This window comes from Staurois parvus, unplaced genomic scaffold, assembly GCF_062004578.1.
Source record: "Staurois parvus isolate SC_StPar_1 unplaced genomic scaffold, SC_StPar_1.0 ptg000734l, whole genome shotgun sequence".
Classification (NCBI taxonomy): Eukaryota; Metazoa; Chordata; class Amphibia; order Anura; family Ranidae; genus Staurois; species Staurois parvus.
The window spans coordinates 3815189-3835517 of record NW_028318530.1 but is presented as its reverse complement, the minus strand read 5'-3'; the positions used below and the strand labels follow the sequence as shown (position 1 = coordinate 3835517).

Sequence of the window (20329 nt, the reverse complement as noted above, 5' to 3'; positions counted from 1 at the left end):
AGAGAAAAATAGAAGAGAATGTGATGGTTGTCCGGGGTGACACCACGCATGCAATAGTCCCAGCACCAAGGAAGGGTTATTGAAAACCCAGATGAAACGGGTGTAAGATGTGGGAATAGGAGGGATAGTGCCAGAGAGAGCTATAGAATAGAAATCTAGGTCATAAAGTAAATTTAGGACATAGTCCGCTTATTTGTGTGAATGAAAAAGTACACTCCAAAGCAGGGGCGGACTGACAACTCATGGGGCCCCCGGGCAATAGGGGATCATGGGGCCCCTGAGTCCTTGCCCAAACTCAAAAAAGCCTATGAAAAAGGTACCAGGGGCATCTCATGGGGCCCCCTACTGACCCTGGGCCCTCGGGCACTGCCCGAGTTTCCAAATGGTCAGTCCACCCCTGCTCCAAAGACATGTTGGTAGGTTAATTGGCTCTGGTCTAAATTTGTCCTGTTATGAATGTGAATTAAGGACCTTAGATTGTAAGCTCCTTGAGGGCAGGGACTGATGTGAATGTACAGTACAATGTATATGTAAATTGTCGGTGCTATATAAGTACCTGTTGTAAAACAAAAAGGTAAAACACCATGTACATTCATGCTATTTAAATATCTGACGTAAGGAAAAATACATTTCTGATCAAATTAATAGTCTACAACCTGAAAAAGGGAAATGGTTATAAACAATGGGTGTCCCGAAGTGACTAAGCTGTGCATGATCAGCACGCCAATCATTTAACCAATCACATAACTTTATTAGTAAGCTCCAAGGAGCAGGGCCCTCCTATCCCTCTTGTATTGAACTGTATTGTTGCTGTATTCTCTCCTGTTATATTGTAAAGTGCTGAGCAAACTGTTGGCGCTATATAAATCCTGTATAATAATAATAATAGTAATTAGTATTTCCACATAAAACACTACTGCAACTTTATCTGTAGTTTTCATTAGGGTGAAATGCCAGAGTTCACCTGAAGGAGGCACTGCAAGCTAAAAAAATCAGAAATGACAGTTGTAAGTCCCAGTGCAGAGGGAGGTTCCAGGAAAATCCGGCAGAGTGACCATAAGCTCCTGTCCTAGGAAACCCCCTTTTGTGCAGAGAACATACACTAAGTACAATACACACATCAAGCCTTTTCAGCAATTTCATGTCTACATAAGCTATCTCAATGCATGTGGCTAATGTAGTCCTCAAGCAGAAAAAAATGACAGTCACTTTACATGAGACATTCCTATTCAACTTTCCAGAGAACTGGCAATGTGCACATGCTGATAGTTTGGAATGTTCCACTCTACAACAGGCTAGATACAGTATACATTGTATTCATGAACTATTAACATATCTTAAAACTAGTAAAAGAGTATAAAAATTGCAGAAAAAAATCCCCTAATATCTGGCTGTGCTACACACGCTATTGTAATTTAATGTTTCTAAGAAAAAACTTTTCCTTTTCAATCTGCAGTGCTGTCATTTTCTAAAACATTCAATGCAACCCAGAGGCGTTCTGTACACTGTTGTATACAGAACCCCTCCCAAAATTCCAGCTTACAGTGCTCAGCATAAATGAGTACAACCCGACAGATTTGTCAGAAACCTTTTCCTTTCCTTTCACAATCAACATTTTCTATGGGACACTATACTACAAAACACTCCCACAAATGCGGGTCATTGATTGCAAACAAGATTTGTTAATTTGCACACACAAAAAGTATTTTTCCTAACAAATTCATTCAAGACCATCTTGCAAAAATGAATACACCCCAATGAAAGTTTTAGGAGCAAAGCTAAATTTTAGACAACAATTTTCTAATTTACAAGAATTCAACTACAGGAGAGTCTAATTATTCATTAACCACTTCCTGACCGTCCTATAGCAGAAATACTGCTACAGGGCAGCACGGGTGTGCAAAATCACATATATATATACATGATTCGCGCTCCCCCAGTTTTCGCGGGCTGGGGGGGGGGCTCGCGCGCCCCCGCCGACTGGTGGGTGCCGTGATTTGATCCCCAAGGGATCAATCATTCGATTTAGGCCAGTGATGTTCGGCCTAAATCGGATGATCAATCTCTGTCCTATCACTTACACAGGTATAGGAAATGATGAAATCTTTTCTCTCCGGGCACATTCCCTCCCAGAGAGAGAAGAAAGAAGACACAGTGAGTACAAGCAGCACACTTACACAGTTAGAACACTTTTAGGACACGTTCCCCGCCCCAGTTAACCCCTTCACTGCACTGTTACCAGTGTCATTAGTACAGTGTACAAATCTTTTGCTGATCACTGTATTAGTGTCGTCGTCGACTTCAGATAGCGTTTAGCGTCAGCCTAAGGCTGGCCATACATTCTACAATTTTCTTGAGAATTTTGCTTTAGATTTACCAAAAACCATATAATAGGAGGTCAAACCTAACAACACTTTCAATTGTATCCAATTAGGCAGGCCCTTGCACTACATAGTTGTAGGTAAATCTAAAGGAAATTTGGCAGAAATTGGATAGAAAATTGTAAGAAAATGTATAGTGTATGGCCAGCCTAAGTATTTAATCAATGTCTCAAAGAACAGAAGCACAATTTCCAAAATTTCCATACACTATACAATTTGTTATCCAATTTCTGCCCAATTTCCTTTAGATTTACCTTCAACTATGTAGTGCAAGGGCCTGCCTAATTGGATACAATTGAAAGTGTTGTTAGGTTTGACCTCCTATTATATGGTTTTTTGGTAAATCTACACCAAAAATCTCAAGAAAATGATATAATGTATGGCCAGCCTAAGGCTAAATTTTTTTTTACAATTTTCTGTCCAATTTCTGCTCAATTTCCTTTAAATTTACCTTCAACTATGTAGTGCAAGGGCCTGCCTAATTGGATACAATTGAAAGTATTGTTTAGGTTTGACCTCATATTGTATAGTTTTTGGTAAATGTAAAGGAGAATTTTCATTCGAATTTTGCATCGTAAGTGGGCTAAAGCAACCACCGATTTTCAAGCAACCTTTGAATTTGAGTGATCGGGCATGTTGGAAATATTTTGAAAACATGAATGAATTTCTAAACAATGATGGGAGAATTGTGCGAGAAATGTAATCGAAAAAAAAAATGAGCATCAGCTGTGACCTGCAAAGAAAAGAAAATTATTTCCTGTAGTAACATGAGGTAGAATTAAAGGCTTGGTTAGTTGAATTTAGAAATCAAAGGTGGCAACATCGAAGTACAAAATGCACACAAATTCAGATTTTCTAAAGAAAATTTGTTTGGAATTCGACCCGTGTTTGGCCTGCATTAGGGTTAATATACTACTAAAGGGATGGAGACACTTCAGCTTTTCACATCAGAATGATAGCCCCTGGTTCACATTAGTGCGGGCCGGGTGGCCCACTTTGCACGGGCACAGCAGTCCATTAATTTGAATGGGCTGCTGTGCCCACGTTTCACGCAAGGAAAAGGTTCATGCGCCTTTTCCAAAACACATCTGCACGGAAAGCGCATGGTCTTTTTGACCATGCGGTTCCTGCACCCACGATCGCTCTGCAGGATGAGATGCCTGGGGTTGCCATTCAGAATAAACGGCTTCCCCCTGCATTTCGCAAGAGAAACGTGATGCAGGTGGTTGCAAGTGCAGGAATCGCATTAATTCCCGCATCCTCAACCAACCTGCAGCGTGCGAACTAGTGTGAACCTAGCCTGAGAGTACATCAGGTGATTATAATGAACCAGATACTTCCATTCAGAATTACTCTTCACAGGACATTGTCAAACAAGGAATCTGCAACAATGTTTGTTAAAATCCTTGCAATGTACACTGATCATCCAGAGGGGAAGGTTATATTCTCAACAAAAGTGTGGTTACTCTTTAACCAATATTTTCCTGAGGCTGCACTATAGTCATCCATGAATGAAAAGCATTCAATGAATGGAGGAGGCAAACCTTTTATTCATATGTCTATTCTCCATTCATAGAGTACTTGTTAATCACAGAAGCTAATGTACATATTCAAAGAATGAAGGAGGGGGAATAAAGGGCAGAAATCATCCGCACTCCTGTCACAACAGAAGCTTGCTGCTGCAGGGGCGGGCAGGTTCAGAAGACAGGAGATTTCAACAAAAGGAGCAGCAGGGACAATGACTGTCCCTGTTTTTCTTTTAATATTTTTTTTTTGGGGGGTTGGGGTTCAAGTTTGACTAAGGTTAGGCTTTAATAGTTATTTCATGGTCAATGTCACTTTTTTCTTTGAAAGAGAATATTTCAATCTCCATATCAGATCATAATGTCTGGTAAAATGATTTTACAATTTGTCTTTATACATTTTATTAGTGATGAGTGAATATTTTTTGCCTGAATCTGATTCATAGAAAATCTTGCCAATCTGAAAGCTGCTCCACTTTGTCAGGAGAGCAGCCCCACCTCTTTTCACCTCTTACCAGTTCACTTCAATGTGGAAGAGAGAAAAAGTGGGTCCCCCTTGCTAATATGAATTGGCAATCACGCATTATAATAATGCTGCATGAAGTTCCTATATGGATTTTGCTAAGTACTTACTAAAATCCACACAAATGATCTATATCATGGTGGCACAGCACAGCTATGAAGGCTTTACAGCAGGGGTGTCAAATTCAATGTTGTGGGTCAGATCAGCATTATGTTTGCCCTCAAAGGTCCTGTTTTTATCAGAAGCCAAGAGCCCCCAACCTCCCTTACATCACAGTGCACTCCTTTACCTTGCTGCTGCCAGGAAGAAGCTGAGGGCAGAGCTGGGAAACAGAAAGTACAGGGCCAGTGGGATGAAACTTAAAGTCTCTCAACATTGGGGCCCTTTAATCAATGGAAGAGCGCTCACTCTCTGCATGGGAGAGTATTTGTAATCCAGGGGTAGCAGGATAGCACAGTCTCCTTTAAGCAGAATCTTCCAGTAAACATTGCAATAGAAAAAAACAACACTTCAACAAAATCTTTACCATACAGGTGAAATCCTGATATACTAACACTTGCTCAGTATATTCAGAGCAGCAAGCTTCTGTGGGGATTTGGAACTAAACACACTCTTCAGCCACAGCACAAGTCTTGAGGAGACAAACCAGTAATATACAGAGACAGAGTTCTCTCATCAATCAGCAGCAGGAATAACTAGTTCTGAGCAGCTTGGGCTTTCCAAGATCTGTCTCACTGTGAGAATTAGAGACCAGGCTTTCTCATGACCATTCTCCAGAGATGAACAGCAAATGCAGCAATATCAAAATCCTCTTTCATCACAGAGTACTCAATGTTTCTGGATTGTCCTCTAGATAGCATTAGACAGTAGTAGAAATCCTCTCTCTTTCAGCAGCTCCAGACTTTGAGAGACACATGCACTTGAGTGGCTGTAATCCTGAGTGTCAGGCAGGACAATCCTTGGTTTGCACACTGTCCTCCTGCAAAATTTCTCTGCTACATACTCCCAGCCCAGCCCATGGGCTCTAGCAACACAGAGAGTGACACTCTGTGACCTTACACCAGGAGCCCTTGCTCCATGTGGTCCCCTGAAAATGTCTCCTACCCCACATGTGCTTCTTCTTCCTTTTTCCTCTCTCCTCTCCTTCACAGCCAATCATAAGTTCAGCTGCAACAGTGCTGCTATGGGTGGATCCTTCTCAACTGTAGCAACAGCCAATTAGAGCACAGTCCTGCTTTTCCTGTCTGTCACTCACAAAAAGAGAAAAGAAAAAAAATGCTTTGCAACTGCTGTTTAAGATTTAAAGCAACCAGCACATCTCTACATAAAGTTAGAAGCTGATTGGTTTCTATGCAGAAGTGAGCCTGATTTTGCACTCTCCAGCAACGTACTCTGAACAATTTCAAAGTGAGTCTGTCCCCAGACCAAGAATGGAGATGAGCTAATTCCCATATAATTCCCCCAAGATATTAACATATAATGCAGAAGGCAAGCTTCTAGACCTTTTGACTTTTGTTAAGACAGACAGTGTTCCAGCCTAGTTTACAACCGTTGATGAGATCTGGCATCACAGTACAGACAGGGTTAGTTATGCTAACCATTAACTTCTCAACCCCTTGTTAACGTATCAGAGAAAACTTTATTTTTTGGAGTTTTCAAAAAAAGAGCAAGTAAAATGTAAGCAACATTTTTTTTATATTTTTATTAAAGTTATACTATAAGAATAGGGACAAATATAAATTAGGTATTATTTCAATTTGGCTGCAAAAGTGGAAATACATTTTACAATTGTGTAATAGGCCTGCCACAACCCTTTTAGCTTGTTTCAGTTCCACATTTAAAAGTACCAGAAGGGAAATATTGCGAAAAAGGACCTGTGGGTGCATCCAGCTGTATTAAGTATTCAAGGCCAAGAGTGCAGTTTTGCTCTAATAACTTTTAATATGTAGCTATGCTGTGTCTCATATTTATGTTGAGACTGTTGATGCTAGATTACTGTAAGTAGTTATAGATGGGACTGTTCATATGAAGTTTTAGAATGCAACTACATGTGGGATTTTGAATGACTTAATAGCATTATATTGATTCTTTCTTGACAACTGACTTAGTGATAATTCATTGAAACCAATGCATTGCAAATGAGCAAACTATTAACAAGGTGTGAATCTCATTCTACCGAGGAATTAAAAATGTAATGAGTATATTATATCTTGGGAAATATATAGACTCTGGCCTTTAGGTGAAAAAGTGATTAGTGTTAGTACCTGGTTTTATTCATAGGCAGGCTTCGTGTTGGCATAAGGATATGAATAAAGTGTGGCATGGCACCTTAAAGCCCAACTTGGGGCAAATATTATTATTATTATACAGTATTTATAAAGCGCCAACAGTTCACTCAGCGCTGTACATTACAAAGGGGGACAGAACATGCGACAGTACAGTAACAATACAATGCGATACACGAGGGGTTCGAGGGCCCTGCTCTTTCGAGCCTACAATCCTTGAGTGGGGCTGTTCCCACACTGCAATGGTAATTGCTTGTTTTGGTCAAGGGGAACAATAAAAGGAAACATATTTACCCGATGCTCTGCCCCTGCCCACAGCTAGACAGTTCCCAGCAGCTTCTACACCTCTGTGCTCTAGCACTTTAGGGTGACAACATCATCAAAACCAGAGCATGCTCTATAACCCCGCTCTGGACATGGGGACACCGAGGGACAGTCCACTACTAGATCATGGGGGAGCGCCTTCTGTCTGGGAGCGCCGTCTGCAGGAGGAGCAGGTAAGTAAATCAGTTTCTTTTCTTCCCTAGAATAAATGAGCTATTAACATTTCCAGTGCGGACACAGCCCCACAGAAAGGGATTTTGTTTTGCGTAACAGTACAAACAAATGGCAACTGCCCCAACCTACAACGGGCCTTTGCAGCAAGGAGCACATGGAAGGGCAACGCATGTCAAACAACAGCTGCAAAGGCCAAATATGGGTTGGGGCAATTGCTGCATGTATGTACTGTTGGTATATTAGTGAGCGGATGCACTGGACACCTTTGATGCCGTTGTGCTATATTCCCTCTTAGATTGTAAGCTCCAAGGAGCAGGGCCCTCCTAACCCTCATGTATTGAACTGTATAGTTGCTGTATTGTCTCTCATTATATTGTAAAGCTCTGAGCAAACTGTTGGAGCTATATAAATCCTGTATAATAATAATAATAACATGCTGGGTGTCCAGCCTATGCAAGTATTTGCAAATGTGTGCAAACTAAACTAAAGTGAACTGTTAGACAGGAAAATTCGGTTGGTTGCGGGCTGGTTGGTAAGTTGAGCTGGGAATGTTTCTTTGTTGTTTAACATCTTTTTTTTGCCCAGAATTGAGCTTTAAAGAAACCAGTATTGACTTTTTTTTTGCAGGAATGTAAATATGGTAGGTTAAAATATTTAATTTTATCTTGTTTTAGTCAGGTAAATGTGAAATAATATATATTAATATGTTATATCCTTATTTAGGCAGTAGATGAGGCTTTTTTTACACATTTTCCTCTAACATCTTTGTTGTTGACAGCCAGATGTTTACAGAGCTGACCTTACACTGTTAATTTTTTTGTCATTCATCCTGAGGGTATAGATTCCCTCATCCACAAAAATAAGGTGGATGGAGGAACCTGTCATGTTGGCCTGGACTGGCGGTCCGGGGCCACCTTTCCCAACTCCCTAGGCCACGTACTGGTCTGTGGCTTGTTGAAGACTGGGCCGCACAGCATGTGGAGATCTGCTGATCCAGTCCTGATCCCCCCCACCGGAGCAGTGCACAGATTGCACACAAAGTGGAAGGATTGAGGAGGGAGGAGGGGGCGGGACCAAGACTGACACTCAAGGAGGAGCGTTCAGGGGCCACATCCGGACATTGGCTGAAGAGAGACTACACGTGACCGGTGGAGAGTCAGAAGAGGTAGAGGTACTTAGAGAGGGAACTACTATACAGAGAGAGATAAAAGGAGAGATAGATAGATAGATAGATAGATAGATAGATAGATAGATAGATAGATAGATAGATAAGATAAGATAGATCTACTACCGCGAGAAATCGAGATCAGAGAGAAACAGAAGGAGGGAGAGTGAGAGAGATACCTACTACAGAGAGAAATAGAGATCCCAGAGAGAGGGAGAGAAAGATGGAGCGAGATAGGAGAGAGAGAGAGAATAATAGAAGGAGAGAGAAAAATAGGAGAGAGAGAAATAGGAGAGAGATCTGATATACAGAGAGGAAACCCATATATAAAGAGAGAGTGATCTATTAGATATGCTTGAGAGAGGGGGGTGCCACGCAGCCATGCCTGTGTCTCCTCTCATAACTATCCCGCCCCACCAACAATGTCCTCTTATAAGCAGAGCAGGAGGAGGAGATCTGCACAAAGAGCAGGAGTCTTTTCACATTAACCACTTGCCCTCCAGAGGATTTACCCCCCTTCCTGACCAGGCCATTTTTTGCGATACGGCGATGCGTTACTTTAACTGACAATTGCACGGTTATGCAACACTGCACCCAAATGAAATTTATGTCCTTTTTTTCCCACAAATAGAACTTTCTTTCGGTGGTATTTGCCTCTGTGGGGTTTTTTTGCGCTATAAAAAAAAAGATTTACAATTTTGAGAAAAAAACAATATTTTTTACTTTTTTACATTAACCATTTCCAATAAAAAATTTAAAAAAATCAAATTTCATCATAAATTTCAACCAAAATGTATTCTGCTACATGTCTTTGCTAAAAAAAAATCTTAATACGTGTAAATTAATTGGTTTAAGTGAAAGTTATAGCATCTACAAATGGCGATATAGATACTGGAATTTTTTTTTTATACAAGTAATGGCGGCAACCAGCGACTTATACCGGGACTGTGGCAGGCATTCTGACACTGGGGGGTAACTGACTGTCACTGACATCCCCAGTGACACCAATACAGTGATAGGTGCTAATATAAAGCACTGACACTGTACTAATGGCACTGGGCAGGAAGGGGTTAACATGTGGGGCGATCAAAGGGTTTACTGTGTGCCGTGTGTGCTTTACTGTGTAAGCACATTGCTTTGTATTGCTCTTCTATGCAGAGCAATACAAATCAATGTGCAGGAGCTGACAGCGGAGAGATCTGTATTGTTTACATACAGGCCTCTCCCCCATCGGTGATACACAGCAATCGCCAGGTGGCGTCGGGGAATCATCAGCCAGGACCCGGTGATTGACAAGTGAGGCCATCAATGGCGACTCACACGTGCCCCTACCCGGAAATGCAAAATCACACATATATATATATATATATTGATCCCAAGGTCAGAGGCCTAACTAGACATACAGTATAATCAGGCAGTAAGGAAAACAAGGACATTAATAGTAGTGGGTAGATGGTAGAGATAATGCTCGGAGCACATTAATCCATGTTACAGAAATGTTCAAAGAACTTAATCTGTAAGGGGGTATCAAAATAGTAAAGCAGGGAACATGCATAATGTTTAAATTTGAAAGTATCAAAAGATACTTTGGGTGGTGTTTTATGCAATTTTTTTGAAGGATTCAAAGGACTTGGGTCCAGAAGGACCGAGGAGATCATATAAGCTTTGCCACCACAAAAGGTTTTAGGAGTGTCCCAACCAGGAGTAAAAAAAGGGTTTCCCAAGAAGGAAATACAGTACCTTACCCACCAAACCTTTAGTTAAATCAGAGCCTTGTGGTCCACCACTGGTAACAGGTTTCTGTTCCAAATGAACCCCATTTATAACCACACTCAGTATCTGTCTTTTAGCCAACTGTTTATCCACTGAACCAACTAATGGTTGAGTCCTAGGATGTCCAACTTCTTTATAAGATCATTATGTGGAACTGTATCAAATGAGTTAACGAAATCAAAGGCATTATAGGAAGGGTATCGTAACCATGCTAAAAACAGTATTCAGCCAAGAACAGTTTACACATTTCAGATAAGTACAAACATAACACAGGAGGAGAAGAGGACATTGCTTGAACTAATGTACAACCTATACCTGGGTCTCAGATGCACAAGCAGCTTCCAATGTCCATAATTAGCCCAATATTTCTATGCAAAGGTTCTACTAACTCAAGAAATCAATTTTATCTATTTACTAATTATGTGCTGGTACATATAACCTACTCCCAAGATGCTACCTATATGTATTACTTCTTCCACCAATACATCTACAGATTATGCAATTATACTCCATTATGCTGCAAAATAAATGTCTTTGAAATGCAAAGTTCAATTTAATAACACAGTGATCAACAGCTTGCAGATTGCAGTGCAGGATATTAACATAGATTTGTTCACAGTTACACCCTTCAGTCTATATTTCCACCTGAGCAGAGTGTATTTCTGATGAATTTAAAATGTTCCTTGCAGGTTATTTTCAGGTATATTACAAATGATTTACAGACATTTTGGAATGTGTACCAAGTTTCAGGTTTGGGCTCGACAAGGGGAGGAGAGCAGTTTTAGAAGAGGAAAGGACTTCTTTGGGTGCAAAAAAGCATGAAACGCACATATCTCACAATTACAGGTGCCTCCACTGAACTCTATAGGGCCAAAAACATTCAAAAAAAGCTCATGTAAGGAAAAAAGCTGAAAAATGCCCAAGTGTAAATTGAGGCTTAGTGCGTTACTACCTTTGAAGCACAAATCCATCCCTTTAAAACAGTATTTAATTCAAAACTGAAAATGTAATGTATTGCATCCTATCAATCCTTGCAACTGCATCAGTTTTCTTTATTTAGGGTTTTTTCCCCTCTGTTTGCTTCTGTGATCTGCCCAGTAGCACATCTCCTGTATTAGAGTGCCCCCACCCTGGTTGAAGGAGCACAGGGGGCACCTTTGGACAGCAGAATTGTCAGAGATAAAGGTTTTACATGACTAAATAAAAGCTGATCTTTGTAAGCACACCTGTCAGTGGTAAATGGTTTGTCTCAACACTCTGCTACATTTGCAAGAGACCTTGTTCTATTAAAAAACAACAGACTTACTGGCCAGATTACCGGATGAAAATAAAGAAAAGAAAGCTTGAAAAAAAAAACTAATGCAGTCTTCACATCTAAGAATTGGTAAGCTGGCACATAATAAATGATTGCTTTTGGGTTTAATACTGCTTTAAAGCCTAAGGTGCTTGCAAGCAATGCAAAAATTGCATACCTAAGCTTGGTATTGATCATACAGACTGTATAGCATGCTAGAAAATTTATTTTGATCAATTACAGTCTTTCTCTTCCATAGGTAAATAAAATGATCCTTTCAACCTAAAATATATCTAGGTGTCATGGCAGTCTAGAGCAGCAGTTGTTGTGGGTTGCTGCTGTCAACAATTGATTTGATGGTGAATAAATCCAATAGTTTCTTACAAGCCTTGCCCATTTGTGGCTGTGTCCTGTACACCAAAAGGCAACAAATGACAGATCGGGGTTATTGTAGTCTGACTGATATGAGCCACTCAGTGTCTACATAGATCATCTTCTTATGTACTCTCACTTGGGACCGACTCAGAGTGACTATCTTCCTGGTCATGTAAGAGAGCCTGGATCTCATTCTGTGTATTTTCATGATGCAGATCTGACAAGTTGATGCTAATAGCTGCTCTGACATTAGCCCAGAAAAGACCATGCTTGCTTCCCTCCTTCGGCCATTCCAGATATGTTCTTTTTGCCATAAGTGCTTTCAGTCTAGAGAACTTTGAAGGAATGATGTACTGAGGAATTTGTTCAAGAAGAATAAAAATGAGGTTGTCTGTCTTTTCAGTAAACAGTTGTTGATGAGCAAAGTAGAGTTCATAATGACACCACTCACTCTGAACAAAGTGAGGAGATAAAACAAAGATGGATTTGTAGCTCCTCTCAATGCAATTAATAATGTTTGCAACAATGGGTCTTCCTGGCAAGAAATTTCTCTCGTGTTGACAGATCTGTATTGAGTTGTCCATCTTCTTTATACTTGGCAACATTGTATCCTTAACCCAAGATGCATCATGTTCACTATATGAAACAAAAGCATGGAAATCAAAATCTCTCCCGAGTTTCCAGTAGCCACTTTTGGATGTCCTAGTCTTGTGCTTTGTCTGGGTCCACTGCCAGATCATTTTTAAATACCATGGAATGTCACAATATTTGCATAAAACAAACAGCAGTACAAGGCCAATGATTATTGGCACAACTATAACTGGGACCAGTATAAAGACGTTACAGTATATTTCAGGCATGTAGAAGTCAACCAACATGACCCCATTAAGGTCTTCTGGGTGTTCACAAACATAATTGTTTGGCCAGCCAATCATTTTGTCGGGGGATTTCCTCACTTCACCAATGAATGTTCTTATCTCACAAAAACAATGGAATGGGTTGTTCCCCAGGTTTATACTGGATACATTATTACAACTGTGAAGTAATTCAGTGGATGGATAAGGAATTTGGTTGTGATCAACCTGGAGCACAATTAGATGAGGTAAAAATGTGCAATCTGGCAGATCAAAGAATCGATTATACGCAAGGTTGAGATATTCTAATTTTTCAAAATAGGTTATGTTTAATGGCAAAATTGCTATGTCATTTTTAGACAAATTCAGCCAGGTAATATTCTTTGGCAAACATTTAAAAACAGAATTGGCCAAAGAACAAAAAGCCAAATCCATCTTCGTGATACTCTGCGACCAACTGCATTTCTCTTCATTGTAGTCAAACTGGTTCCTGCTAATGTCCAGATGTTGCAAGGATATCATTTTGTTTGTCATGGAGCTGATCTTGGCCAATTTTTGCAGCTTATTGTCAGCCATTTTCAAAGTTCTCAGTTTAGTCAGCGTTTCACAGTTTTGAAAGATGTCATCTGTGATGGCATTACTGCTGAAGTCCAACTGTTGGAAACTGCTAGGTTTTGAAGGACACTCCATAAAGAGAAAATTGGCTGAAGTTATTTTCAAAATTTCAATGTTCATTTCAGAAAACAAGCTGTACAATATCTTTTGGTCAAACAAAAATACTTTGCTTTGAATATTGTGAAGGTAAAGCTCTTTCATGGAAGAATTGGAATAGTCAAATTTAACTTTATTGATTAACCCTAACAATGTAAAGTCTGACAAATGGAACTTCTCAACAGGTGAGTGCCATATAACCTGTAGAACGAACGTAAGTATATCCCATGGTAAAGAAAGGCCATTCATAGTTAAATTGTTGACTCTGGAATTATTAGCTATTGCTGTTATATAGCTTTTTATTATATAAACCACATCCTCAAAGTTGGACAGTTCCAAAGATTCAGATACATTTACGGCATCAAAAAGTAAATTGAAAATATCTTTATTCATAGAGAGAGAGGCAAGGTGAAGGTACCTTGTATTCAGCATGAGTAAGCTGCCATTTTGGTAATCCGTTAGATTATTCAAATTGATGAAAACGCGCTGTAGTTTTAGTTGAGATACTGCTTCAAAATCCAATTGCAGAATCTGCTCTGCACCAAACCCCAAGTACTCCAGTTTTAACAGATTTCCCAAACCTTTACATACAGACAATGTTCTGAAATTATTGTAAGAAATGTCCAAATACCGAAGGTTGTCTGGAAATGTGCAAGAGACATTCTCAAGCTTGTTGTGGGATAAATCCAAATGTTCCAAGTGTTTGTTGGAGTCAAACATGTCTTTGTGCAGTTCAGCGAGTAGATTATATGAAATATTGAGAACTTTGAGATGCAAAAGATAGTTGAGGTCGGTTGTTTTAAGGTTCATGATATTGTTATGCGACAGATCCAGTACAGTTGTCTCTAGAGGCAGGTTGGAAGGAACTGAACTCAGTGACTTGTAAGAGTAGTTAGTAACAAGTTCCTGATTGTTAATGAGTGGGTGTTCAACACAATGTGCACCAATGAGCACAGAAGTAAAAGTGGTAATTAGTAGGATAAAGTGAGCCATATTACCACTTCGGTCTTTTCAGATCTTAAATTCTACAGAGATTATATTATCCTAGCAGATCGCATGTTTCCACCTAAAAAGCAGAGAAACGTAATTAATTACAGGAAATAACTATTTGTATGAATTGGTTCCTAAATATTAAAGTAGCATAATAAATACAATTTATACATGTATACAATTAAAAGCAAATAGCCTTCCCATCCCTCCACTCCTTGCTGTACTTACCATCAGGGATGCTGAGCTGTCAGTGCCCATGCAGTGGGTCCAGCGGTCTGGGTATATGAAACCCCTGCTCTTTTCCCATTTTCTCTGTGCAGCACTTCCAAAACAGACTAGAGTGATTCACTGTGGTGGTACTGACCAATCAGAATCGTTCTGATCCATCCCAGAAGCACTGCACAGGGAAGAAGGAGAAGAACAGGGATTTTAAATCCCCGGAATGCTGGACCGGGGCACTGACAGCTCAGCAACCCTGGAGGTAAGTAAACCACGCTCTGGACACACAGAGGCCAGAGCAAGCACGCACGAGTGCCCTCAGAGAAAGTGGGCATTCAGCAGGGAGGAGGGGTCAGGAGCACTGGCGAGGGACACGAGAAGAGGAAAATCGGGTCTGTTCTGTGCAAAACCATTGCACAGAGCAGGTAAGTATGACATATTTGTTTTTTTTTTTTAAGCTAAACCTTTAGTATCACTTTAAGAATTCTAATTATAATCTTACCTCAGTGTAATAAAACACATACTGGGCAAAGTAAAGGGAGCATATCATCTACTCAGTCCTACGCTAGCCTGAAGCCAGAGAGAAACCTTGTATTTCTGGTTATGGAAGTACATGTGACACATCCAACTGCTGTCATATGAGGGAAAACTAAGGGTCATTATCCCTGTACCTGCCCAGTAATTTCCATCTCCAGCTTTCTCTGAGTTTCAATGTCCAGGACAAGGACAAGTTCACCTTTTGGAACATTTTACATGCTCCAACCATATTTAGGGTGGAAAAAGCAACATGTTCCAGCTCCTGCCAGTACTCCACCAGTATGACAGTGGGCAAGGGACTCTCTTCCCGCACCTGCTGTCACAATTCATAAACAGTGTAGCCAGGCCATCATTCATACACAGTGTTCTGCAACTACCATCAGCCACTGAGGTAGATGGCTTGCAGTTCTGAATGAACTGTGAGGGAGTTGATGAGCACCATTGTAGTTCAAAAATACCATGCAATCTGGTTTCAGTGCATTTCCAAAAATAGTGCATGCACTACTTTTTGGTGTGGTGTGGTGCGGTGTGGTGTAGTGCAGTTTCAGCCCCTTAAAAATGATTGGGCTGAAAGCACACTGCACAGAAATGCATGTGAATCGCACAGAAACATGCAGCACATTCCTGTACAATTCTCAGGCAGTTCCTAGTGTGAATGGACTCCTAATGTTAAAATGTAACACTATATTTTTCCATCGGTACTGCAAGCTTAAATACTTATTTCAGAGCTTCTGGCTATATGCATACAGGTAGGTCGCCTACTGTAAGTGAGCTAGCATGGCTGCCCAAGAGAAGGAGCTCTTTTCTGGGCTCTTCCTCTCTCAATGTGCTATAAATAAAAGGGGGAAGGGCTCTGTACCCAGAAAACTGCTGTCTAACAAACAGCCGTTGATGAAGTCTGTACCTGTGAAAGGTGGGGCAACCTCTTGCAGCAAGGAGCTACTGTCGGCATTATTTCCCCTTGCAGTCCATCTCCCATAGAAGAGCCACCAGCCTGTGCACAGGTACGGAAGAGGAAGAGTTAACAGAGCTGGAGTCCAGTTTGTTTGTTGAAGTGTACATAGTGTACGGCCATCTCTAAGTTGGAGTTATACCTGAAAGCGACCCCCACCTTGGCCTGGGGCCAAGCACGACACAGTAAAAGGTACCCCATGTGCAAGGCGAGTGACCCTATGCAAAGTGCCTAGTGCAGCTCAGAACAACACACTCTGCTGTAGGCCTCTTATGTTACCCACACTTGACGCCCAACGAGGAGGAGACCATGAAGAAGGTACCTGTCAGGGATCCCGGCCGCTCGGAGGTGTGCGCATGCGCAGATCGCCGACACGCACCTGCCGGCGAGCACTGAGACTTAGGCGATCGCGAGACGCGCGCCTGTCACCAATGAGAGCAAAGGGCGCCCTATTTAAACCAGCCCTGTGCATCTCCAAATCGCCTTATGGTCTTGTTTCTGTGTTCCTGATTGTCCTGTACTTCTGACTGCCTTGTTGCCGACCTAGCCTGATCCTGATACTGTTGTCCTCTCCTGCTCTGACCCTTGGCTCGTCCTGACCATTCTCTGCCTGATCCTATTGCCTGACCTTCTGTTGCTGAACCTGGCCTGTGACCTGATTATTCTTTGCCTGCTGTTCTGTACTGTCTGCTCCGCTGTTACCAACCCGGCCTCTCTGACCACGTTATACCTCTTCACATCTGACTGTTACCTGCAATACGCCATTGGCGGCTGCCTTTACCACAGCTGGTGTTACTCGGGGTCGCGACCTGATTCCAGGCTGCTTCAAGTCCATCCCCACCATCAGGGGCTCTGGTGAACCAGCAGACTGAGGCTTAGACTCCGCGCCCTGAGGGACTCCGGCCTGTGGGTCACTAGAGGCTACCGTCAGTCGGCTCTTGACAGTACCACATCTACACCCCACATTCAGCTTTCTAATATAGTTTTGACATCATATGTAACTTTTTGACATTATATATATATATATATATATTAGTTTTTGACAGAAACTGAGCGGACACGGACTTGTCATCCGTCCACTCTGCTCTATGGACGGTCAAGTGGAAACAGCCTCCGCTGTCCCTTTACACCCAGCTGCCCTCCAATCTGACTAGATGGAAAGGGACAGATTCCCTTCTATTATTTTTAGTGGACCAGATCGGACTTGTGTCTGTTTACATCCACATGGGTGAAATGAGAGGCACACCTGATTGGACCCTTTATGTGGAAGGGGCCTTAATTTCAGTTACAGTTTATTCACAAATGACACCACAAATTTAAAAACTGAATGTGGGGGCAAAGACTTGTTCAGTCTGGTCTACAACATTATGACTCACATTAAGGTCCATGAAAGTAAACTTGCAGCACATAGATATAAAGTTTAAAGGAATCATGCCCTGAGAAAAATATGCAGGCTGCCCTGGATGACTATGCATCACTATGCATCTAAAAGCTTCTGTAATTACAAACCAAACAAGCCTGCAGAACTTCATTGTCTTCACTGTGTGCACTCTTGTTCGGGGTCACTGATTTAGAAAAGTACTGAAGCCAGAGACAACAGGCAACTACTCGCATTTTCAGAGAAAGGATTGCAAGGGCAGCCTCCATTTTTCCCACAATACAGGTTTTGTTTTATGTGCATTTATTGTTTCAAGCAGATTTCAAGCCCAAAATAAAAAGACAAAAAATGAATAGCCCAATAAAAAGAAAAATTTCTAAGTCAACCTTTGCTGTAATATTCACATTCTTTGCCGCTAGATACCCTCAATTTAATGGCCATCATCATTCAACCCACTTACAATAAACTTAGATAGTCTTGGATCCACCCCAGCCTGTCACTGGAGGTAAATCTGGAAGCAGCACAGTGATGAGTTCATCTGTCACTCTGCTGTACCTTCCTTTCAGCATGCTTCTTGTCATTACATGAACTGATTGGCTCCTTGTTCTGCTTCTTCCTCCCGCACTCCAGACCTGCTGTACAGGGACTAGAAGAGGCCCATACTGGTCAAATTCAGGTACTACAAACCATTTAACCCCTTGATGCCGACTGCACGCAAATTAGCAGCTTCACAGAACTGGGCTTTTTTCCATGGGGCCGCTAATTTGCATTCTTGTCTTTCTGCTGGAAGAGCGCCACATTAGACAACACAAAGACCGGGGTGTCACTGAGAGCCCCAGGTCCCGTTCTAACGATCGGGACCTGGAACTCCTGCTTCTGGGTTACCTGATCGCTGCAATAGCCTCTGATTGGCTATCACAGTGATCAGTCACTGTGAAGCCCACCCCATTTGTTTTCTCTCTCTGAATGGAGGAGAGAGATGCATTGTATATCTCTATGTCCTTTCAGAGAGGAAAAAAAAAAGTGTGTGTAAAAATAAATAAATAAATAAATATGATCATTAAAAAAGAAACAAAAATACCTAGATCAAGGTTTGATATAGGTCTTTGCCAGGGTTAGTGTTTGGGTCAAGGTCAGGGTCAAAAGTCAGGTTTGGGTTTTTTTGGTCAGGGTTTTTTTTGTAAACTTTTAAATTAGTATCAGTGTCAATTAGTGGCAGGATAAAAAAAACAAATTGCGCACTATTGTTCCTGGGCTGTACTATGGGTACAAACAACTAACATACACACATGTGGTATCCCTGCGATCCTTAGGGGCAGCAAAAATTATTTTGGGTTGTTCTTTGGTGATAGGTTATGGTAGTAGCAAGATATATACAGCTACATTTTAAGAAAATTATTTTTTTACTATTTTGGGCCAGTTCTCCTTTGGTAATAAAAAAAAAATCAGGATATATCCATTACTATTCACCACCGAATGAAAGCCCAATTTGTCCTGAAAAAAACAAGGTATAATTCACCTGAATGTACAAAGTAGTTGTGATATGTATGGTTTTGCTAACACATGTCCAAGTTGCAAAACTGAAAGGGGAACTACAACCCGAAACTAATCAACAAAATTAAAAAAAAAAAAAAAAAATCAGAGAGTCTTTCTTACCCTTGAATCTTTCAAAGTTGCTTTTATAATCAGTGTCTGAAATAGGATTTGTTGGGTTCTAAAGGAAAGCATGGAACATTATAAATTGCACACTTCCCTTATGATTCAATGTTGTCTCAGTTCAGATTTCAGTCTAATGTAAGATAGAAGCCTTGGGTTTATAAAGATTTGTCAAGGGGATGATCCATGAAAGGTGGGACCAGGAATTATAGAGATTTCATCAATAACAACTAATCAGATTGCATGTTTCCTTTTTCACAGCAAGGAATGGAAACCCTTACCTTTCCCTGGTTATATAAATCCACCTGATCATCTGCAAATATGAACAGGGAGCTCACCGATTTTTGGAACAATAAAATCTAAAAGTGCACTTTGATACTTTTGAGTGGTGGTGGTGGTGGGGGGTGCCTGTGAGCAGATAACGACAATACTTACACAAGTTTGGATTCAGCTGTCATCAGGGAGCCATGGAGCAGCTCTCGGTAGATCCAGTGCGGCTCTAGCAGAGCAGGAAGTACTGTGTCTTGTATACAACGCTCTGCCTTCCAAGTCCCAAATGCCTTTCTGTATGATGTAGCCGGAGCTCACTACTTCTTCTTTTGTGAGTGAAAGGAGGCATTCAACTGAGCAAAATCAAATGCAAACTTCTCTTTCGCCACGGAGAGTTGCTAAACATGTTTTGTTTTATTAGGACAACAGAATTAAAGCAGTGTTAAACCAAAAACCATACATGGAATACTCTGAAAATTATATAAACTGAGTGTCAAAAAAATCCAAATTATGAACCAGAAAACCAAACAGTGAAACAATAGCCGCACTCACAAATACTAATACAAATACTCAATAAGTGATATCCAATTGTTGTGCTTTTGATAAAAAAATATACTAATAATGAGTCACTTATACTTTAAATGTGCTCCTACCAATAATATTATTAAGTCAAAATGCATGAATCACCAAACAATGAAAAAGTCTTTTGATGACAAAATTATGATGAACAGCCGTGTCCACAATAATCCTCCAAATAGAGACTCTCGTGCCCACCACCACAAAAAACACTCTGCTCCTTACCAAATAGTTAGAATCCAGATTATAGGTGGTTTAACAGAGCGTGATGCTGAACATATTGATTTATTTCAGGTACTTATATAGCACAGTCAATTTACGCAGCACTTTACATATATATTGTACATTCACATCAGTCCCTAACCCTCA

The 20329-nt window shown here is 40.8% G+C and overlaps 1 protein-coding gene across 1 annotated transcript; it reads right to left on the bottom strand.

Moving 5' to 3' along the window:
• Positions 1 to 9071: 9071 nt before the first annotated feature.
• On the bottom strand, positions 9072 to 19946 carry TLR1 (toll like receptor 1). The gene is made up of 2 exons (XM_089654048.1): positions 19550 to 19946; positions 9072 to 14448 (listed from the first exon to the last, which is right to left on the bottom strand). Exon 2 carries the CDS (start codon positions 14373 to 14375, stop codon positions 11940 to 11942), a length of 2436 nt encoding a protein of 811 aa, XP_089510174.1. The 5' UTR covers positions 14376 to 14448; positions 19550 to 19946; the 3' UTR covers positions 9072 to 11939.
• Between the last annotated feature and the right edge of the window lie 383 nt (positions 19947 to 20329).